At 28.2% G+C, this 25,112-nt stretch overlaps 1 protein-coding gene and 1 long non-coding RNA gene across 2 annotated transcripts in view; both read right to left on the bottom strand.

The window, feature by feature from the left end:
• Nucleotides 1-5,708, bottom strand: part of LOC139425698 (uncharacterized) — a 105,973-nt gene extending 100,265 nt beyond the window's left edge. The window contains exon 1 of the long non-coding RNA XR_015428746.1: nucleotides 5,570-5,708. This is a non-coding gene — a long non-coding RNA (uncharacterized LOC139425698). The remainder of the gene's footprint in view (nucleotides 1-5,569) is intronic.
• Nucleotides 5,709-13,757: 8,049 nt separating this feature from the next.
• The window catches only part of LOC107439110 (uncharacterized), a 65,107-nt gene continuing 53,752 nt past the window's right edge, over nucleotides 13,758-25,112 (bottom strand). The window contains exons 13-15 of the mRNA XM_087149567.1: nucleotides 16,904-17,104; nucleotides 15,535-15,764; nucleotides 13,758-13,955 (exon numbers count right to left, since the gene is read on the bottom strand). Of these exons, the coding sequence (XP_087005693.1) occupies nucleotides 13,795-13,955; nucleotides 15,535-15,764; nucleotides 16,904-17,104 (592 nt within the window). The 3' untranslated portion in view covers nucleotides 13,758-13,794. The remainder of the gene's footprint in view (nucleotides 13,956-15,534; nucleotides 15,765-16,903; nucleotides 17,105-25,112) is intronic.

Here is a 25,112-nt window from a genome sequence, read left to right as displayed (position 1 = left end):
GCCCATAAATATATATATACACTTATTTTTTTTAAAAAAAAATTTAATGTCTGTTATTTTTTAACAATAAAAACGTTACAAATATTCCAAAATAACGTAATTTCCACGAAATAAATCAATATACACTTTCAAGACTAATTTTATTAAGAAAATATTATTTTCTAGTGTTTTTATTTTTACTTTGTTTTCTAATCTAGAAAAAACAAAAATGCTGTTTATAAAACTAGATTTTAATTAATAATAAGTTAACGCGTAATTCCTTAGACGATATTTACGGAACTTTACGCGTGATTTTACATTAAATTGAATTCATAAGCCTTTACTTGTTCACGACAGCATAAATAAATTCTATTATAAACTACTAACTTATCAAACGTACAAATTAAACATTTATTTGCACATTATTATTATTTTTCGAAAATATGTTGTTTTTTGAGAATATAGTGCAATCAAACTTAACTGAAATCAATTGTCTAACATTTCAAAATAGATGTACACTCATAGAACAATTTAATTATTGTAAAAGGCAACTGTATAACATTACAATTAGAAATTTAACGTTATAAACTTGTCTGTAAAAACTGTGAATGTCAGACTTGTACAGTAAATGTAATTTGATGTTTTGCACCAGTGTGATTTCTGAAAGTAATTAATAGAATAGTCAATTATAGTTTAAGCAATTTTTAATCAGCTCAGTGCTTGATATAGAGCTGTGTTCAGAGAGACAGTTTGTCTTCTAAAAAATTCAAACAATTTTAAGATCACTTTGGCATTATTATTGGCATTTTTATGGTACTTTGGCATAGTTTTGATATGTAATCTGCCAAGAAAATCTATAGCTGCACTCAGCTGATTAAACATTAACACTTATTTTATGGGTTATAAGAGTGTTTAGAAGGCATTTTTATAAGGGCTTTCAATAAGAATTGAAAAGTAAAGATTGTTCTTTAGCGGAGAGTTCATATCCTATTTGGACCAAGTTTAAATATGACAAGTTTTGAATACTTTGTTTACCATGCAAGCTAAAAGCAAATATATTTTAGTTACGTAGCTCATAAATTATTGTGTATCAGAACGATAGCATTGTTAATTTTACGAATTTAAAGAGTGTTAAAAAGAAGCTAGTGGATGCTATAAAAATAAATTTTTTATTTCTTCCTTACACTGAGGAAAAAAATGGATGGTCAAAACGAGCAAATTATGATAACACTTACCGTGGTTTTGGCTCTATGATAAAATCAAAAATCTTGGTAATTTTTACCGAAGTGCTTTGCTAGTGATTTTTGTAAAATTGACTACAAAATATGGATTTATAGTATGTGATAAAATTTGGAAAGTGGTAAAATTTGGTAATTTTATCATGATACCTTAGCATAGCATAAAAACCATTTATTAGGTTATGTTTACTTTTTATTTTTGTATTTTTAGCTGAATATTTGGTTATAAGAAAGATAAAACCACTAAGACGTTACCAGGTGAATGGAAAATTTTCCAAATGATTGGTTCAAATACCGTATATTTTGGTTTTATTTACCAGAATTATGGTTTTTACTTACCAGAAAAGTTCTTACTATACGGTAACTTAACCAGAATTTTTTTCTCCGTGTAAGATTAAACGATTATGAAATTTCACTTATTTTGTATTAATATAAAGGGTGTACCGAAATAACCTTAATATCATATTTATATTTTTAAAATCTTAGTCAAAAACCAAGCTAAAATATTGTACCGATTAGATGTCTCCAATATATATTTAAGCGAGTAAAATGCAAAACTGCAATCGAAGTCTGTCAAATCACTAGTAAAGAAGGTGAGAATAAATATCAAAATGAGTTTGAGTGCCAGCTGATTAAATTGATGAAAGTTAGAGGCGCTTCTAATAATCACCTCTAAACTTTTCTCTATTCCCTCCAGCAATCAAACAGGCTTTGATGTTTTCATTTTCGAGTTTCTAGGTAGTTACTGATTAGAGTTTGGTAAAATTTTTCTCTCGTTCAGTATGCGAATTTTCAGTGTGTGCACTATTTTGACTTTATTTTCGACTTGGATACCAAAAATATATATTAAAAGCAGTCATTACAGAAAACCCTGAAATAAAAATTTTTAAAAATATCTTGAAATTTGATTTTAAAAAATATAATTCTTGTGTATTTTCAAACTGATATATCATTTAAAAAAAAGACAAAGCGTTACTTTGAAACATGCTTTTTTGTTTTTTTTTTATATCACAAGTGATTAATGATGGTGCTACATATCTTTGTATAATACATTTCTTTTCAAAAACATAGTAATTGTTTTTGAAGTCATCAATCTCTTTAGCAAAGAGTAGTATTTGCTAATATCCACTAGCATTTTTAAGGACTCTTAACTATCTGAATCCAATAACATTATATATAAATGTTTCTTTTTTCCTTAAAAGTTATTGGCGTATGTCTGGTGTGCATATTTTGGAATATCCATACCATAAAAGCTCATATCAAGATTGGATTTATTTTGAAAAGAATATTATTAAAAATACAATGTTTCACAGTATGAATGTAAAGAAATATTTATGTCCACTTTAGGAAGTTTTATCTTCAATAATACATTTAGGTTACATTGTTGGTGTGAATAGGCATATACGTAATTAAGAGATAACGTAATTTAAGGAATATATAGAAAGTAATAAAAACCTTTAATATTAAGCTAGATAAAATTCAATGTGACTATAACTTATAATATTCACTTAAGATTTTTTATAATTTTTAACTCATAAGAATTTACCAATAATATTATTTAGAAGAAGTTGCTTTAAATATATTTTTTGTATTTCCTGCGAATTTTATTTTAATTTATAACCAGATGTTGAAAGATGACCGATGATTTGAAAAATTAATTTAAAAAATGGGAGGTGTTTTGCTTAGTGATCCAGAAATTTTCTTCTCACCAATTTTGAAAATTAGTTACAAAGATCGTTAATAGAAGGCGCTCTTAGTTAAAAAACAAATTAAACAGTATTTTCAAGATAACCAACCGTTTGCAGTAACAACGGAGTGCAGTCTAAAAACAAAATTTGCAAAAACCCAAGCAGATATTTCAATTGGAATGATCTGGCGTATAGCAAAATCACTATTTCATAGTTCCCTGTCATTAGCGTCCTCTATTAACTAACTTACTCACTAAAATTGAAATTTTGAGAGAAAATTATTGACTTTTTCGTAGAGAAGGCTATTTATTTCTATCTTTTACTGTTTTTATTTATTTTATTTTTTCAAATCCGTGATAATTTTGAAGACACCTAGTGTTTCGCTTTAAATTATGCGCATAATATATATAACTATATTCGTTAATTAAAAAAAGGTTTAAGAAGTTGAAATCTTATCAAGGCTACGAAACAGTTTAAATACTAAATATTTCTTACCTAAGAATTGCATAAAACAATACTCAAGTAAAAGAAATTGGGGAAGATTGACCTACTTAATTTTTTTTTTATATTTAAACCTTTATTACAGCTGATGTTGATTGTAGCAAGGTGTTAAGTCGTATCTGTCTATATTGTGCCTGTCTATTAAATATTCCAATCTGTTTCAAGTTATTACAAGTTTAAGTACTTTTTTTGCGATTTTTTTCCCTTTTTTTGCTATAAATATTGGTTATTTATCATAGTATAAAATTTATTTTCCTTTCCTGAAACTTTACTTCGTTATTTTTTAAGTTTACGCTCAAATGGGAGTTAATGATAATTAGCTGATGAGAAAATAAGGGCTGTTTCAAACGGATATATTTTTTGTGATATCTTATCTTAAGATAAAAAGATATCTTATTTTGATATAAGAGAGCTAAGGCTGTTAAGATAGTAGTTAAAGCAAGGATTTTGACTGATACCTCAGTTAAGTGCAATTTTACAATTTTTTAAGTCTTATCATTTTCAGTCTTGTAATTTTACTAAATGTATGATAATAAGAATTATAATTTTGAAAACCAAAATTTACGGTAAAGCGTTATCACAAAAACGAAACAATTACCAAACGAATGGTTTAAATACTGTATATTTTGGTTTTATTAACCAGAATTATAGGTTTATTTTCACCAAAACTGTCTTTATCATACAGAACAGTAATTTTACCATATTTTTTTTCTCTGTGTAGTGCATTAAATCAGCCTCCAGTAAAGAAGTTTGCTACTGTTTTTACAGTCTTTAATAGTCATTGATGAAGAGGGTAAAAACAAATTATTGATAAAAATTTTTAATATAAGTAAGAAATTATAATGTCCACTTATAGTAAATGGTAAATCAACAATAATGCAATTTTGAAAGTTTTATTATTTAAATAAATAAATAAATAAATTTTATTATTGTAAGAAGTGGACTAAAACTCCGATGTTTCCTTTAAGCTGCGGCACTATTTTCTCACCTATTTAGCAAGTAAAATATATCCTGGTTTATAAGTTAAACCCTTTTTTTAGTATATGGCTGAGTATGGCAGACATTTTTTTAGTATATGGCAGACATTTTATTTTAAAATTTATGCCTGAACTTTCCGTCATACTCTATGAATTTTAAATATTATTGCTTTGACAAGCATAAAATAAAATGAAACATTTTAAATGATTTTTCGTAAAAAAATATTTAGTTTACGAAACTATATTTGTTTAAATAAATAGGCAGAACAAAATAAAAATATTTTAGGCTATAAACGGAGTAACGTGGCTTTCGAAGATATTGAAAAAACTATTATAATTTGTAATTAAAATGTTGCCAATTATTTTTATTAATTTTTAAATATAATATGCACAATATATTAGGGGGACCGAAAAGTAATGTCATTTCGGGTAATTTGATATTTGTCATCAAGATTTTATTTTTAATCAATAATGTATTCACCCTCGTAAGTAACAACCTCTCAATGCTAGATAGAAAATGAATCGAAAAAAATTAATTGTGTCTTAAGACTAGCGAATATTTAATACTCCAAAACGTCATTACTTTCCGGTCTCTCTAGTAATCAAGAGATTTAATGTTCCAGATTCAAAGTTCAGGCTTTTACAAGATTGTAAAAACAATTATAATATATAATAAACCAAGTATTAATTATTTTTCTAAATTCAATGCAATAGTTTAACATTTAAGACAAGCAAAACACGTCCAAAATTATCCAAATTAATATTTATGAGAAATATTAGTTTAGATAGATAATACGCACTATTTATAACAAAACACATGTCCACATTACTATGTTAAGCTTTAGTTACAAGTTGAATCAAATACTATTGCTGTTATAAAGCCGTAGTTTCCTTAATATAGCCTAAACCAATGAATCGATTTTTTGCTATGATTATAAATTACTGAACTTAATTTTTAATGAATTGCATAAATGTGTTTTTAAACACTGAGTGTGCTATTGCATATATATGTGAGTCACTGTTTGAACAGAAATTATTTCACTTTCACCATTTTTAATGTGCTCATGGAAATGACCTGAATGATTTTGATGTATTATTAAAAATGTTATTAAAATTGGAAAAAAAATTAATTTTCTTTCTGTATTTTGCTGTTTGATATCAATGTTAAAATGATATATTCACTTACCCGTGCTGTTGTGTAATATAAGAATTTATTACTGTTGAATCATTATTACATTAACTGCACAAAGCTTATGTTTTGTAGTCCCGTAATGCAATATTTGCATCTCTTCCTCGATCGATCCTGTACTTGTCATGACTGAAATATGTCATGGTAGTGTTATTTGATCACAATTTAATGTTCGCTGTCAAAGAGTCTAAATATGTGTGGATATTGACTAGTTATTGTGTTTTTGGAATTTTATGTGTGTTTATTAAAAATAAAATCAATCGAAGACTTGATTTATTCCTTTATGTACACACCATCAAATGGAGAAAAAAATAACTCTATTTATGGGTTGTTAACACTAGATTGCCCAAGGAAGTCATTTTGACTGCTTTTTAATTTCAATTGGAAAAAAAAATTATGAATTTAATGGCACAATTTCTTAGAATTTTGTGACTTTTTGTGCAACATGTAACTTTTTTTATTGTTAATATTTACTAATAACTTTTTATATAACTGTGAATAATATAAAAAATATTAAAAATAATTTTAAACAAATTTCTTTACGCATTAGTTACTCTTTCACAATGCAGTCATTTTGACTGCTTTTGGGCAATATAGGTATATACTAAGTTTCAGTCTTTCTAGTGTTAATTTTTTTATCGCGTCCATGGACAATTAAATGGCCTCTTGTGCCTTCAAAACAGCATCCGCAAGCTCCAATACATCATTACTGTAAAGGATCTCACGAAGTTCTGAAGCCAGTGGCACCATACCCAGTAGTAAAACATATGGGGTAAGGGCTGAGCACTCGAGAATGTGATCCGGGGTAAGTTAGAGTTCTAGTGTTCATGAGATGAGTATATATAACAAAATGAAGGATGGAACCCTGAATGTGCCACTTCACGAAGCAGAGCATTACGGGTTGCATCTCAGCTTAAGACTTAAGAAAATACCATGTCACTTCTTCTTATGCCATTATATGCATTAAATATGTTCTAGCTTTTTAATTTCATTTGAATCTTAAATTTCCGTGCAATTCTATAATCCTTTTCTCAATAAATGTAACAGCTAATTTATCATGATTTGCGAATGTCAAAATTCTATTTTTATATCTTTCTTTTCTTTAACTGCAACTTTTTAAGCATAAAAATGCCTTCAGTTTTGTTATTGCTGGAATTTTGTCACGTCTTTTGGGATTATCGTCTTTCTCCAAGTTATTTTAATATACAAACTATATCATTGGCTCAATCAGCTCGATTTTGTGTAAAGATTGTTCGCAAATAATGGATATCTCCCTGTACTCCGAAATTTCTATTAATTTTTCGCTTCTGATTTAAATTCTGAAGCCGAAAAGCTGGTGGGAACGTACTCTGCACTTCACATAGATTATTCCTTCATGCGAATTTTTTCAAAAATTTAAATACTATATTCAATATTTGATCATTTCGTCATTATGGTTATACCCTCAAAAAACTGTACAAAAAAACCATACTCTTCCACCTGAGAACATCGCAGGTAAAAGTATTTGTGTGAACTTTTCACGGGCTACGTGTCGCGTCACCAGAACAGAAATGTGTCTTAACGCTGATAAGTTAAATTATTGCTGAGTTAGATTACGTCATGTCACATCTAAACGGTGAAATGATTTTTATTTAGTAAAAATATTTTTTCACTAATTATTTAGTCTTCTAACCTGGATACCAAAAATACTAAATTTTATCATCCAGTGAGTCGAATAGACCTATAGTATAGTGCTATAGTATAGAGCTATAGTATAGAGTAAGTACCTATAGTATAGAATTGTGATATAAGGAAATGTGTGGCGCTGGACTATATGAATTCGTAAATCTAAACTTACATAAAAGATTAGCGTATTAAGGAAGTCCAGGATCAGCAATTGAGGTGAACACATAGCTACGGTGATAACGAAACAGAAGGTTGTGTCTTCAAATCCCATGCGGGTAACCAATGGAGGTAAGTATCAATCAATATCTGAGAAATTAGAAGTAACCAAGGTCCCCGAAAACAGCATGGCCACAGTATGACGCTATCTTCTTTTATTTTATTTTTGAGTTAAAATTTAAATTCAGAAATTCAAGAAAAATTAAAAAATAAAAATTTAATTTTCTATATTTTGATAAAAATGAAATAGTAATCATAATTAAATGGTTTTTAAGGTATCACTACGACAAAGTCACGAAGCACATTCCAAGGCTTTCACAAATTAAAAAAAAATAAAAGTTGATTTTTTTAAAATTTCAAGCTGTTACATATTAAACTTGAGCAAATAATAAAAGAGCTGAGCTTAAAGCATATCAAAATTTAACAAATAGTAATACTAATATCTTTAAAATAAATTAAAATTAATATTTTATTAATTTGAAAGCTTATTTGTTTATAAATATATGTTGAATGAATTTTTAAATGATAACTAACATAATTATTCATCATTTATGCCCTATTTACATTAAACGTTACTTATTTACATCAATATTTACATTAAACGATCTAAATCAAATATGTTTTTCAAAAGAGGAGCCTCACTCCTATTAAGATAAATTTTTAATTCAACAGAACACTTTAAAATAACTATTAATTAACTTTTTTTATTTTAACTATTTATTTAATAAATTTACTTCTACCCTTAATTTCATATTAATGTTCTTTCCTTGACAAATAAAAACGCTTTCAGGTGACTCATAAAAATACAAATTCCTTAACCACCCAAGAGAATTTTGAAGACATATATATTTATTAATTAATAATGAAAATACTTATTAGTTACAAAAATTATGAAGGTAGAAAAGGTCGACATATTTTGAGTGTTTACATCAAAAGCGTTCATTCTCACGATTCAATGTGAAGGAGAAAAACAGAACAGATTTGGAAGGAAAAGAAACACAAAATCCCTAACGAAATAAAATAAAAATAAAATAAACGTTAAAAATGCCGCAATATCCGAAGGAAAACGACGTTATTGAGGAAAATGTAACATGTATTTATTATTTGATAATGGAAATACTTATTAAGTAACATTATGAAGTTTTAGAAGGTCAACATTTATTTTAATGCTTAAGTCAAGGGCGTCCATTTTCAAGACCCAACGAACGATAATGAGAAAAACAAAACAAATTTGAAAATAAGAAAACGGGAAAAAAATACGAAACTGTGAATGAAAAAATGAAAAATAAAATAAGAGTTATCTACGATAATCGAATGAAATCGACATTTTGTAAGAAAATAAAATATGGATTTTTTTTCTCAATTGATAATGAAAAACTTATTAGCTACGAATGTTATGAAGGTTGAGAAGGTCGACATGCATTAAGTGAACAAATCAAAGGCGTTCATTCTCAAGACCCAACAGCCGTGAATGAGAAAAACAGCTCAATTAGAAAAAAGATTTCAAAGGAATCTATCAGTTAGAAAATTGGTGACGGGAAAAAAACTAATTAATCGAAGGAAAACGACGGTGACTGAAACAGACAAATCACGGTAGGATGCATTTTTAAGTGGTGTCGTGGAATGGTACTCTATCTTCTTATTCTCTCGTGTTTAGAATTCTCTAGAATCTTGTTTCATTCATAAGAATGCTTTGTTAACGGCATGAGTTCCTAGCCACTCCTCATGCTACTTGGAAATGCATCCTGCTTGGACATGCATCATTCTCTAATTGAATCACTGCCTGAATGATTACTTGATTAAATTGCTACCACCTTTTAATATTTGCAGCTGGCAAAGTTTTTCCATCATCAAGTAAACTATCTTGATCCAATTTTTCGGGACTATTCATTACATATGTATTTTTGTATGTAAATACATAATGATAAACACAGTTTTCCATTGTTGTTGGTTAATTTCTTTAGCTGGAAAATCACATGGCGGGATCCAGTTTTCCCTCATTATTTAACCTATTTGTTTTAATTGTCTTCAGCAGAAAATTTATAAAGGTCGCAAAGATATTATTTTCTTACAAAATATTCTTAAACTTAAAAGATAATTATCAGTAATTATAGCTCAGTGCTTATAGGACTCATTGTGAAGAATTGGTGTTCGATCCCCAAGGGCGGCTTGGAGCCCATCCAGCTTCTCTGAGTAGTAAAGGTAGCCTGTGCACAATGCTAACCCGTTACCACAGCCATGTTTAAGTGTCACAAAATTGTGGAGCCCTAACCTCCGTGACCCCCTTGGCCCACAACAGTCAGGGCAAGAATGCTTCATTTCTTTTCTTTTTTTTATCTGTAATATTAGTTTTTCTTATTCTTTGCTATTATTACGGATTTGATTTTGGTTGTTTTCTAAATAAGAGTTTAAAACTAAAAGAGTTATTTCTTTAACGTAATTCTATGATATCCTATTACTCTTCATTTTAAGAGAAATCTGTTAAATCAGTGCTTAAACTTATTAACCGTTTTGCATACATTATTTTTCGGCTCAAATTACATCAATATACTGTTATAAATTGCAGTTAAAAAGATCCATCAGATTATTAAGAACTTGACGATCAGCTTCCTTCACAATGTGATGCATGCACAAATTGTATTTAATATGTTACCCTGTTAGGATTATATTTCGGTAGTTAACCAATCGAATTTGTTACAACAATATGCCTTTAGTTATAAATGTTATTTTTAAAACAAGTGTTACTAAGTAAAATTTTTTATATTCACTAAAAGTTTTTAGTAAAATCGCAAGGAAAAATGTGCGGAAGTTGGAAAAAGGAAGCACAAAATTTAAGTAAAGACTTTGTGTTTAATATATGTATTAAGTGAATAATTTCGATTTTCTTACAAAAAACTGTTTGTACCGCGAAACAATTATTGAGAAGCAATCATTGAGGTTGATGAGCGGCAGCGAGGGGACTTAGCTCTCGAGTATCATTAAATTAATAAAAAATTTAATTAAACGAAATTTCAAAAAATAATTAAAGTTACTAATGCTATACAATGGGAGAATTAAGACAAGTTATTTGTGTAAGTTTGCTTAACTGAAGAGCGGAAAGAATGAAGTTTCTAACTGACATCTAATTTGAGTAAATTAGCTCTTAAAATGTATGCATTGATAACGGGAATTGATTATTATATCCTACATTTATATCTCATGTAGAAGCTTTCTAGTTCCTAGAAATATTTAAAATATTGTATCGCAGTATTTACAAACTTGGCATTATAGTTTGCCGTCGTTCGACATATAAATGTTGCATAAATGGATTTAGAATCTTCTTTCTCTCCAAATTCACTGAAAGATTGTCATTTTGTATTTTCCAACCCCTGATCTCTGAGTGAAATTCAAAAATTAACAAAATAAAATGAATAAGAAGATTAAATACGACAGATTAAATAGAATAGAAATAGAATATTGTAGAAACTAACATTAGAATTAAGTAAGAACTTAAATAGAGCTAAAATAAGATCTTTCCACTAGAAAACTTTGTGAATTTTCTAGTTGAAACTTAATCGTCTAAGCTCCCAATTGTATAAAATCACTATCTTGGAAAACAAGAAGCAGTCTTAAAAGAAACTGAACTTCATCAAAATACACGAAGAACAATTAAAAAGAAACGGTGTTAAATAGTTGCTAAATGGGACAAGATTGCGAACGCCATAGTTTAAACAAAGTTGTGTGAAGAAAAATGACAATCGAAACTGGAATAATCACCGTCATTGAATTCATTTCTTTTTCAAAAGATTATCCCTCGCAACAGAATGTAATTGTTTCTGGAATGCAGGTGAAGTTTGGAAATACTTTTACCCGGTTTACCTCTTCCTTCTTTTACATAATTGCAATTCTTGAATAGTTTTCTCTTTGGGGAAAAACTTTACCTTTTTATTCAGGGTTACTTTTTTTATTGCTTTTACATTCAGTGAAAGAGGATATCTAAAGAATAATTTGAATCTGGATATTCAGAGTACATCTTTCAGAATCAGAACAACTAGGATATAAATTATTTTTGCAACTGGCAATTAGTTTTATGTATGACACAAAGGCGTTTTTTGCACTCTTCAATAGTTGCTGATAACTTGGATAATTAAGACGAACAAATCAATGTTTGCAGTTAGCGGCAGAAAATTTATTCAAATGTTTTGGCCGAAACAAGCAAATTGACTACGTGACTTTCTTATCACGTTTTTTTTTATAAACCTACAATGAAACTGTAAAGGAGATGAAGGAGGCCTTAGAAGCTATAAAATAACTGTTTTCTGTAACTTTGGAACTTTTTTACCAAAAAGAGACAGTGGTCGTTCGGAAAAAAAGCATTGGTAAAAATTCATTTTATTGGAAATTGAGATTAATAGGAATCTTTGTTTCAAAATTATAACTAAAATTGGATTTTACAATCATTTGTAATTAAATAGTTCCTTTTGTATGAGTTTTTTGGTAAAACTTTTTTATAAATACTTTGCTTATGGGTATCTAAATAACTTTAACCGTAACCGTCTATGTTCAAAACGTAAATAGCGGTTAAATTTTTATTTTTCACCAAAAATTTCCTCAAAAAACACGCTGTAGTTACATTTGTTCAAAAATTAAGAAAGTAAATCAAGATATTGGCCTAATCAAATACACTTAATATGCACGTAAAAATATTTTGCTATTTAAAAAATTTCAAACCACATTAGAAGTTCGACAATCTAAACATTTAAGAATATTAGAAAAGAAGGAATTAAGAATATAAGAAAATAAATATATCGCTAAATATTGATGAATCTCACTGCTTAGGTGCTTGTTTAGAGAGAAAATATTTTAATGCGAACTGTAAATAAAGTGAAACTTGATAATTTGACATATGACGTTAACAAGGTTTCCAATTTAGGAAAATTCATATCAACTTATCGAGATGGCATATTTTATCTTAACTTTCAAAAGTGTTTCAGTACTTACCATTTGACTGTAAAGTATTTAAATAAATTTCGTTGCAGGGATTTTCACCTTCGTAAAACTAATTTTATTTATTAGCATATTAATTTTTAAATAATATTTAATTGATTTTTCTTTTATTATTGCAAAACTATTACACATTAAATGAGGCCAGTAAATTAAAGGATATTGTTCAAAATCTATTAAAGGATCCTAAACAAACGCAATATTTTTTATTTTATTTTGGCGAAAAAATAAAAGTATAGTAAGAGCTACACTTATATTAAATTGCATGATTCATAATTTTAAAAATCATTTTTACATACAATTTTACATGTAATCGTTATATATATTTCTCTTATGCAGTACTTTATACTCGGATACATCTCTATCTACTGGCAGCGCTATAGTTATCATTTATTTTGTTGGGTTTTTTAAGTAATAATTAAATTTTGTGTTAAAAATTAATTATACGTTGAGTATTTGTTTAGTTTCACTGTGTTAGGTTGCCTTAACTGATAATTTGAGTAAGGCTATATATATATATATATATATATATATATATATATATATATATATATATATATATATATATATATATATATATATATATATACAGAACGTAATCTAATCTCACGACATGGGGGGAAATAATTTTAATACTTCTGCTGCTTACTGTGTTGAAATGTCCCGAACTCTTACTTATTATTATTCCTACTTTGGTTTGTATGATTTAATGGTACCTATTTTAAATTAATCTAAAATTAAATACATAAGGAACTTGGATAATATTGTGGACATCGCTTGAAATTAATTTTAATTTAAATTTAAAAAAAGTATGTCTGCGAGTGCAAAGTCACTGGTAACAGCTAGACGGTAAAAAAATTTGGTCAATATATGGTTTAAAATAGATTAAGATGTTAGGATTGGATAAGGGGTTGAAGAATTAGAATATTTCAATACAATTGTGCCGTGTAATTCGACTTGATTACCATTAAACTTTATACGTTGGAAAAGAAATTTTGAAAGGTGGACGAACTGGTTGTCAAATGCGTATGTTGTATTATAAAAAAAAGGAATTCTATGAAGTGATTAACCTTTACAAGACTGTAGTCTGTACAGAGTCTTTGGTAATCTCAGAGAAGATTTGAACATTTGGAATATCATAGCAAAGACACATATTTGTTTCTTTCAAAGTGTTATATAACTAATAGAGTTTAAAAATAGTGTTGGATACCTATTTTAGGAAAACTATCGAATAAAAGCAAAAAAGAAAAAAATAAGATGGAGAGAAATTCCTACACACTCTCAATAATTTACAAAAAAACAATAAAAAATAAATAGCACGTACAAATATAATGCTGTTTATTTGCAGTATCTGGCATCTATTCTGACGAAATCATTGGTACTGTTACAGCTGCAAATCCACATAAAGGCCTGGGCAAAACTGAGAAAACACTCCAAGTGCGATTTTCATATATCAAGATGTCATCGTATAAAATCTTTCCTTCAGAACTCAGTCCACCAATCACGAACAACGAATTTCCTGAAAATACACAATGCAAGCATTTTATTATCATCTAGCAGCTGATTGATCGTAAAGGTAAGGTACCCAGTAGGGCACCGAAGTCAAGCATCACAAGCGGTCAGTAAGTGGGTAAGTGACAACTTTGATCATCCTGAGTAGTGACCGAGGGCACACGGTATCGGTCCTAGTTAAATTGTTCTACAGTAAAGTGCTCGACTTCCCACTCCGGTCTTTTGGCCACCAAAATGGGGTTGCCATCCCCACCGCAGAGGATCAAATTGCGATGGTATGTCTTCGGATCATCTTCAGGGTTGTTTACGGGACAGTCACCATTAATCTATTGTACTGTTCTAGTACAGATGTAAATAAAGTACCTACCTACCTAAATACAATGATTTCAAAATACATCAATTGTCTGGTATTTATAATGTTGACTACCTGACGGAAAATTATATATTTTGCTTTTTTTTCTAATTATCTCGAATCTATTTATTCTTAAGGTTTATTTCACTTTTAAATAATATCAGGTACGTATGTTGAATTACATATCTATAATAATAAATGAAAAAAAATTTTGCCAGTGTGTCCATTTGTGTGTATCTCTTGAACTCAAGAACCATTTGCAATAAGATCCTAAAATTAGGAAAGCATGCACAAGAGGCAGTTTAAGCCACAGTTATTAAAAATCGTTTAAAAATTTCAATGAGTTCGTTCGGAAGAGATGTTTGACAAATGAATTTTTCTCTTAGGATTTATCACTAAGCATTGTTATAAATTAAACTGCAGGCATGCGGTTATTTTTATTTCTCATGTACTTAGAAGATAACATTAGGGATTGCTTTCTGATAGCTCTATTTAATCAGAAACGAGTTTCACGGAGAATTATTTATGAGTGTTCTTTATTAGTTGTTTACCTTAAGCGATTATCTTAGGTGAGCACAGACAGAATCGAAGTGGAGTGACGTCCCTTAATTAGTACTTAGCAAGTGGTTGCTTTATTAGTGATTGCGTTCTTACAGCTCTATTTAATCAGAAACTATTTATGAGTGTTCTTTATTAGTTGTTTACCTTAAGCGATTATCTTAGGTGAGCACAGACAAAATCAAAGTAGAGTGACGTCCCTTAATTAGTACTTAGCAAACTATCTAAAACTATGCGTTAAATTTGTTAACGGTTACGTTTTTAAAACGTGCTTCTATAAATCTATGTACTGCTAATTATTAATATTATAATTAGCAGTTTTTTAACAGTATTAAGTTAAAAAAGTGGGTAATGAACAGTGCACAAAAGAGACTACCCTGAATAATTTCGATCTAAGGATCGGATCTTCACATTCCAGGACTCAATCTTACTGGTTCGAGGGGGTAACCTCAAATATGTTAATTAATAAGTACAACAACATAGAAGTACAAAAAAACGGGTATTCAGTGAGTAATTAATAGGTTTTAATGAAATAAAGTTAAGGAGACATATTTTTGCTATCTAAATATTTAAAATATTATATTAGATCCATGAAGAGATGAAAAATTCCAATAGTTAATACTCTATCATAGTATATGACGATCCAATAAATTAAATTTACGAAGCAGTAACTTACCAATTGTCATAGCAGACATAAAATGTCGAGGCCAGGGCAAAAAAGTTAATTCCTTCCATTTTTCTGTACTTTCATCATAATACAGGACATCTTCAATACTTTTCTCCTTACCAGCGTCTTTTTCATCTTCAATTGCGCCTCCAATTACACAAATCATCCCTTCATATTCAACAGCTGCAGAAAATACCCGTGCCCGTGAGTGAGGTAAACGTCGAACATTTGAGTGCCATCTGTAATGGATTAGAGCCTTATGAAACATTTAAGTTTTCTCAAGAATCCCACAATTGCTTTCCAGCTACAAATAGTTCTACTATTTTACTATTAAAAATTTTAAATTACGAATTAAAAAGAATTTAATGAAAATCAAACATTAAATATATGTGTTTGGCATCATCAGCAAATGCCCGTATTCGTGAACGGTGTTAAACGTCTAACATTTGAGTGCCATCTGTAGAAAATTAGCGTCTTATGAAATAACAAATACTATAAAGCTTTCACGAGAACTCTTGCACACTAAATGTCTATGGTGGTCTGTTACTATGGAAACAAGAGTAAAACCATTTCTATGAAGGGAAAATTGAGAAAATAGTATGAATCTCTTAACAATGAGTAACGCTCAATTTATCTTCATCACCACAGCAACAGCCGTCACGAGAAGCTATTATCTGGAGGGAGTACTCGTGAAAGCTGGACAGTTGCAAACGAAGAAGAATGTACAGATTAAAACGCGCACTAGATCTCGGTGACGCAATATTGTAAAGGATATGTATATTAGGCTCACATTTCTTTAGTGTTTTGTTTCTAGTTGACATAATTAAGGAACTTGGTGCAAAATATTGATAAGAAGCATCTTAAAATATTTTAGGCTAAAATGTTTTAAGAAGCACTTTGATTTACATGCAAGCACCCAGATTTTTATCTAAGCTGTGGTTCTAACATTAATAAACTCCGGAAAACTGCGAAATACTAATCTGGAAATAGCATTAAAAGTCAATTTGATATTAAAGTTCCACTAATTAAAAAAAACATGGCGTATCATTATAAAGCTCCAAGCATTCTAAATCTTTATATAGTTTTTCTTCTTTGCTTTATTTGAGAAATTATTTTACAAAATACGAACAAGTTTATGAACATACATGGCTTGCTACAAAATACTTATCAATTTTTTTTTTTAGAAAAATAAATTATGGGGAACGAAATGGAATTCCAAACTTTCTGTTCTAACATTTAATATCCATGACTACAATAAATAAGTAATCATTCTTAGATATTATATGCTGGAACATGATATCTAAGATTTATAAGATTAATTTCATCCAGAAAAGACTTATTCATTAAATGTATATCACTTTCAAATGTAAAATCTTACTCTTTTTTTTGTGGATCGTAACACTTTACTTTTCGGCTCGTTTTTAGTTCGCCGTCATTCCCCGGCACCATTCCTCCAATCATCCATAGTTCTCCATTGTGGCTGCATAATGCCATTCCAAGCACACCTTTGTCTAGAGATTCAATCTGCAATTCCCAGGCATTGGAATTCGGGTCATATACTTCAATTGAAGACAGCACTCTGCAGAGAGTAAATAATATGGGAGTTTATAATTTTTCAAGCTATTCATTTTGTGGACAAGTAAAGGATTTATATATTCTAAAAGTGCATTTTAAATTAAAGTAACTGAGAAGGAACATTTTTTAAAAACAGGCTTGCATGAAGTTAAATACAATCATGAAAAATGTGACCCAAATGGTTTAATTCATCGAAGGTAGGGGGGGTGAATATTTAGTCCTTTTCATAGTGCATGTACCTTTATTTTGAAATTTTTGCTTGACAAGAATTTTTCGCATAACAATAAAGCTCATTTGCTGATAAGCAAATGTTTAAGGGGTTCTAAATGCCCTACAGTGCAATTTTTAAAAAAAGAAACTAAAAATAATATTATTCATGACATAAAGTTTATTTGAGCATAACAATGTGATCAAATATTTGTAATATCGAATATTTGTCCATGTAACGAATGTGATCGAATATTTGATCCTTAATGATATGTATAATATTTTTTAACAAGTTTGCACACAAACAATCATTTAAACGCTTAATTTTAATAATGGTTTAATTCTACTCTTGTTTATTTTGAGATACAGGTCCTTGAAATCTATTGAGAGTATGTATTTTTTCCATATCCTGTATGATTTGTGGTGTAAACTATTGGATAATAAACTATTCTTAAGAATACGGCTGTCCTCAAACGTTTGAGATTAAAGAAAAAGTTTGAGATTAATGAAAAAAAATGGATTTTAACATGAAACCAAATTTTTTAGCGCATAATTTCATACCTGTGATTTTTTAAGAGCAGTAACATCTTTTAAATTATCGTAATTTAGTATATATAACTGCAAAAATTACGTTTTATCAAATTTTTTATCACGTAAAATTTTACTGTAAAAAATACTGATCGCCTGAGTTTTTTTTCTTGTAATTTGATCCGCAATTTTTTGCAGTGTACCCCTGATTTCACATTGTTTAAATAGAAACTAGTATCAGCTATTGATAGAAGCTCATTTCTATGATGTCACTAATCTCATGCACTTTACATTGATTTGGTTGAATTTTATCGGCCATAAAGAATCAAATACAAATATTTACGAAAGAAAGAGCAAGAATCTCCTAATGAAACACGATTTTGATTAAAAAGAACTGTAAATCAGCTAAAATCGCTAATCATATTTTTAAATAATTAAAAAAAAATACAGAATCAAATGCTTAAGATTAATGAAAATGTATCATAAATGTAGCAATGAAAATGTTGTGTTATGCCGATAATAAACATTTGGAAAAAAATCTTCTGAATTGTCTGATTACAAATTTTTAACAATTTTGAATTGACAAAAACTGACTCTCAAATTGCTCAAATCTTCATTGCTCAAATTTTTGAATTCCGTTATAAATAGTTCTGGAGCTATAGATAGGTAAATGAGGATTAAGTTAGATAAATGAACAAATACGGATAGATGAACACAGACACAAAAAAATGAACACAGATTGTTTCGTTCATTATTATATATAATTAATTGTAGAAATTTAATTTGGATGGATAATGTTCATTACAAAGTACTTAATTTTTTAAAAATATGAATTCTTAGAAAACAACTTTAATCGTCATTTCTTTCTTTGTGAAAATATATATATACGCATTAAAAACGAAAAGAAATCTAAAATTTTTAATCTAATAACAAAGCTCTTGCTTCGTCTTTCAGTAATGAACTTCAGTAACTTTTCTTATTTGTGTAAATTATCAGTTTGCGACATATAGTGTAATTCTTATGATTTCATTTTTAAGCAAGAATCATTAAAAAAATAAGAAAATCCTTACGGTGCTATTAAAACATAAAAAAAGAAGAAGTAAAATCCAATAAAAAGAACAATATTCTGTTTCCATAATATTTTTTAAGCGTAATTTTATATAAATCATCACTCTACACATAAATATCTTCTAACAACATTATATTAAAGGCAAATTATTAATATATTTCATTCATGAATACCTCACAAAAAATATATGAGCCGGATATATATAACCAGATATATATATATATATTTTTTTGCCATAAATCCCATTCTTGCCAGAACGTTACGATATTGGTTTCGCCACTCTCACTTCGAGGAACCTTTAGACCGTTAGAAGTTTTATTTTTGGCCATCTTTCTTTTATTTAGGATAAAATGTGTTGTATGGAGACGATGAAGAAAGAAGGACGTACTGTGAGATATTTACGCAGTTAAGGAATTATTTCTTTGCAGATCTTAAGAACAACGAAAAGCAGGAAACTGGCGAAATATCTGTCACGTATTTCGCCATTAGTTATCTCAATTAAATTCGGAATAAAATATCGATGCTTTCCTTAGATAAGTAATCAGGGGTGGCATAATTTTATATAAATCATATAAAAATATACAGCTGTAAAGGAAATTACTTTGGTAAATACATAGAAGAATGCATTAAAGTAAAACAGAATTATCAAATTTTAATATAATTTCATTCCGGGCAGGGCTAGAATTTGAGATACAAAAACGAGGGAGTTAATCTTCGACTAGATTTTTATTTATATCTAGATATTATGATACTATGCTTATTAGTAGCGTGAGAGATTATCAGACTCTCGCAACGAAAATCGGAAAAGAACACGTCAAATGAAAAAAATATATACTTAAAAGGGTTTTAAACACAAGAAGAATTTAAAATATTAAAAGTTATTAAAAAGATTAATTAAAACTCAGGAATAGATAAATTAACAATGAAATGATCTAATCTCGTTTATCCCAGATCGTTGTATCTGCAAAAAATAAGTGCTTTCTGCAGTTAAGATTTCATGGATTCCCTTAAAATACAAAATAAAACAATTTAGAAAACGAACCTAAGTAAAACCTATAATTAACTGCAAACATTCGAATTTTACTGGGAAGTGATAGCCTTGTCAGTGTTTGAATGTATTTTTCTAAACCTTTTTTTGGGGACAGTAAAATTGCAGACAGTGTAATAACTTGAAATTCCCTCACAACCACGCTCACTTAGGATAATAACATAATGAAAATAAGAAACAAGAAAAATGATATCAAGGTATAAGTATCAAACTTGGACCCTAAGTAGGGGTCTATGGTCCAAACATGGCTGCCAGAGGAAAGTTTTATAGAACAATTAGGGGGGTCTCAGTGGGCCCATAGAGGTATATTGCGAAAATGAGCGGAGAGAGCTTTTGAAGCGAAACTAGGGTAGGCTTCACGTATCACCGTGGAAGGATGGTAGGACACCGGACAAGCAAGTTCGCTGCTGGAGGGAGGGGTCATGGGTTCGAATCCCAGGGACGGGCGACGAAAACAAAAAATAAAGGAAACCATAAAAATTATTTAATAGAATTTGTTTCATAAAATGCAGCAAATTATAGCATCTTTTCTAAAGCACACAATAATATACTAAAAAATTAGAGCTTTCTAATGATGTTGTATTAATATTATATATATATATATATATATATATATATATATATATATATATATATATATATATATATATATATATATATATATATATATATATATATATATATATATATATATATATATATATATATATATATATATATATATATATATATATATATATATATATATATACACAACAAAATAAATAAATGCAAGAAAGCACGAAGAAAGTTAAGAAAAACAATCCATTTCGGACAAATCCGTGGCTAACATTATTTTTTTCAAAATATGCAATTTATGTTTCTCTTTTCTACTTTATATTTTTTCTTAATAAATATTTATTTTCTAATATTATTTATGGTCAACTATTTAAATTATCCAGTATAATATTACTTTGCGCACATCCATTTCGGGCCCATCCTTGGTAACTAACAAATCAATGCACAGCATAGCAAATCACTTCAGCAATGCAGTAAGAACGGCACTTTAAAATCCTCTAGTTGCACTCAATTCGCGCTTTTGTTTTCATATTTTGTAATCTGGCAATCTTGTTGCGAAAATATTTTTAAATCATTCTTGAAAAATTTCCCGTTCATGTAAGTACATCTGATTTCGCTACTCACTTTATAGTTTTTGTTTTGTTTTTTACTGTTTTTTCTTTTTATTTTATTTTCTGTTTTTACGTGTTATTTTTACTTATTGTGTTCTATTTTATTTGTTGTAATTTTTGTAAAAGAATTTTTTGAGAGCTCCTCACACTATTGTATTAATATATTTTGCTTTGGCTATATTGATACAATATCAGAAAGCACTCTTTTTTGCAAGTATAATCGTGTGGGCTGATGAAAAGATTATATCTTTTATTTTCCGTTTTTTTAAAAAAATTTCATACTTTTTTTTTAATCAGTTGTTTGTTATTTTTTTCATTATTATTCCCCTCCCCCCTTCGCATATGTCTTTAATTTTCCTTTGTTTTATCTTCATTTTGACTTTGTTATTATTGCTGACTTTTTTTCGTATTCATTTAATTTATCTAAGTCAATGCAACTCTCATCCATAAATTTTACACCATTCATTAAACTAATTAAAAGCAAATATTTCAAACAATAATAGTTCCATAGCATTTCATTAATGGCTGGCAAATCAAAAAAAGAAATTCAAATTCTCTTTGACTAGAAATTAAAATAAGAAAATGAATTATTGAAAAAATAAATATTTAGGGAAAAAATTCATTATTTTGTCAAAAAATTTTCAAGTATCATTAAATATTAAAAAATAAGTTTAAATACATTTATTTTAAAGTGAATAAAAAATAGTATGCTAATGTATTCAATTAGCGTCAAAATCTAATTATCACCAGAATGGAATAAATTTATTCAGGTGACTCTTCACTCCTCGAAATTATTCCTGATTCTTTTCATAGAAAGAGCATTTTTTAATATTCTTTTTCTGGAAAAACTCGTACGATTTCTGGAAATCATTTTATAATGGAAAAAAAACAAGAAAAAAATCATAAGGGGTGAAGTACTCAAAGAACATTCTTTTTTCTGAGAAATGTTTTGTGATAGATCATTATTTTACATTTCTTCTCTTTTGCTAGAAGTATCAAAAAGTAATACAAATCTACTGAAGTATTTGTTTTCGCGAAAGTTTGTTATAAAATTATTTTCAATACAATACTTTTAATTTATATTGCATTTATAAAATATTTTTATTCAAAGATTGCATTTCTAATTTTCCTTAAGCCTTAAGGCCGAAGATTTAATTGCATCAATTTGGAGTGATAAGTAGTAATATAGAACTAATTAGGCGTGGTAAGTACAAGTTGGTCGAGTAGTACAACGATTCGTATATAGTGTTCCAAGAAACCCTAATGTTCCCATAAGAATCAATAAGGGTTCCGAGGATAAGAAATTATTTTAAAACTATCAATGATTTTTGAAAACTGTGAACAAATGAACCGAATGAATGAACCGAATTTTGAAAACAAATTATTGATCTATTATCTATTTAATAGTTTGATTGATCTTGTGAAATTATTTAAAGTAAAATACCAAAAATGAATGCAAATGTTAATAAAATAAAAAATAAAAAATTAGTTTTGTAAAAAAAAATTTTTTTAGTTTAAAGATATCTAGAATAAATAATGAAAAGCGCAGGCATTTACGGAAAATTTCATTAATATTTCCCATTGCGATTTTAAAACAATATAAAATAAAGTAATTCGCTTATAAACTATCCTAATTCGCCTTATTTCTTTCACTTTCAGCTTATATATACAACAAAACGATTCAAAATTAAATTAATACAGTTTTAGTGGTGTGAATTCTACTGTCGTATATAAAACCTAATTTAATATAAGAGCAATGAAAAATTTCATTATCGTCTTATTAAATACTTTAAAATAAAATAGACTTTTGTCAGTTGTCAGACTCTCAAAATTGTCTATATATACTTCATTTATAAGATCAGGGCTCTGTGGAAAGAGAGTTGATCATTTAGGGTTCCATAGCCAGAAAACATTTAAACCCCGGGACCCCACATATGCCAGGGGCAAAAAAGTCCCTTTGGGGTAGAAAAAACAGTTGGATAACATTTATAGATTTATGGCAATTTAGTCTTAGAAAGTGTAATACTGTTTCAACTTTTTCTGGTATTATATTTAGATATTATTAGATCATAGATTGCAGGACAGGTGTCAATAGATCTTCTCGGGATGAGGTTCCATCTTAGACAATATGGATTTATAATTTTGGGTTTTGATTTATAAGAGTCTGTCTGATTTAACATTGTAAGTAATACAACATAGTGAGTCCTGTCTAGACACACAAAATCTGTAGTATGTCTGATATGATATTATTATGTCCGACAGGCTATAAGAAGTTTTTATAAACAAGTGAGACATTCAGTTATGTCTGAAACAGTACACCAAGTATTGCAGTAACATAACTCTTAAATCAGCTAAAATATTATTTTTCCAGTTTTCGAAACATAAAATTATTATAGACCAAAAATTATTTTGTGTTTCTAAACTTTACACTAGTTTAAATGTGTCTGCTAGTAAGAAATATATTTTCGCAAAATGATTTGAATCAAAAGAATATAAAAAATATAAAAAATCATTTTAATTCTTAGATTTTGCACAAAAAAAAAATTTTTTTGTAGAAAAAAATATATTTTATTTTAATTTTAATGTTTGCAATGTTTTATCTAAATCATTACTTCCCATTACGCTTGAGTGAAAAATAAATTTTAAATTAAACGTAAATAAGAAAGCATAAAAGCTCTTTATTCCTACGATAAAATTTGTATTTTCATATCATTTTTGAATTTTTCTTACTTAAATATTAACTTATTGTGATGTCATTACAGACATTACACATTTCCTAGTTTTTAAATTTCTTAATCCTGTTATAATTAAATTAAATCAACTATTTAATTTTTATCACATTTTTAAAAAAGCGAATAAGAATACTTTTATTCTTTTCTCAACAAACAGTGTAACGGATAACTTTTTAATTCAACTTCAACGCAAGTGTATAACTCTTTAATTCAACTCCGCAATTAATCAAATATCAAAATCGATAATTAACTTTATATTTTTAGCTACTTTTATTTTTTTGACTACACAAATGTTTGGTTACATGGTTATATTAAACTCTAACAGTCTTTTGGTGATTAAGCTGTAGACAGATTATTTGAAATTTAATATTAATAAACTCTAAGCTTGGTTTGCTTTATATTTGGCTATATCATCTATCGATAACTCGCCAAATTTTGGATCTCTTCTCATGCTAAGTCTCCGTTAGCAATTCGCTGGAATTTTAAGTTCTTGGCGTTAAGACTCAGGGCTAAAGAGAATAGAAGGGCTAGTTCACTCCGCTCATAGAGCTGAAGCTACGATTTCCTTCCTCATGACGTCACTGTGTCCACAGATCTCGGAGATCGCAAGCAAAGATATTATGATTACTTTGCATCTTTCTCTTTGTAAAAATAAGTTACGACTTTTTCTGGTTATTAGCTTTCAAACTTTACGTAATTAACACATTATTTCCATTCATAAACATAGTTCAAAAAAACTTTCTTGGCCATTATAATAAAAAAAAAACCATTTTAAACTTATAAAAATGTTTTACTAGTTTGCGAAAATGACACTATAAATACTTTATTTTAAAAAGTTCAGTTTTAATTTTAATTATTAAGAGAAATGAAAGCATATATCGACACTTTTTTTACCTACATATTCTTTTATAACAATAAGTTGAGTTAAATTTAGAATCCCTGATTTTAAAATATGCCGTTAATAGCAATTTGTTCATACTTAATCATTAGGAAACATCAACCTTAAACGCTAATTACTGAAACAAAATAATAATTTAGGTTCATAATGACATTAGAAATTTTACAATTGTTTATAGATATTTAAATTTACGATGATATAATTTATAGATATTTAAATTTAAGAGAAGATAATTTTTTAAAAAAATCATAAATATTAAGAATAACTACATTAAAAAATATGTTATGAAATTAGGAGAATTCCAACTATATACTATATATTTTATTTATGCTTTTTATTTACATTTTAATATTTTTTGACT

The sequence above is a fragment of the Parasteatoda tepidariorum genome, chromosome 8 (assembly GCF_982258835.1).
Source record: "Parasteatoda tepidariorum strain Cologne lab strain chromosome 8, Ptep-v5.0, whole genome shotgun sequence".
In the NCBI taxonomy this organism is placed as follows: Eukaryota; Metazoa; Arthropoda; class Arachnida; order Araneae; family Theridiidae; genus Parasteatoda; species Parasteatoda tepidariorum.
This window is presented reverse-complemented; position numbering and strand designations above follow the sequence as displayed.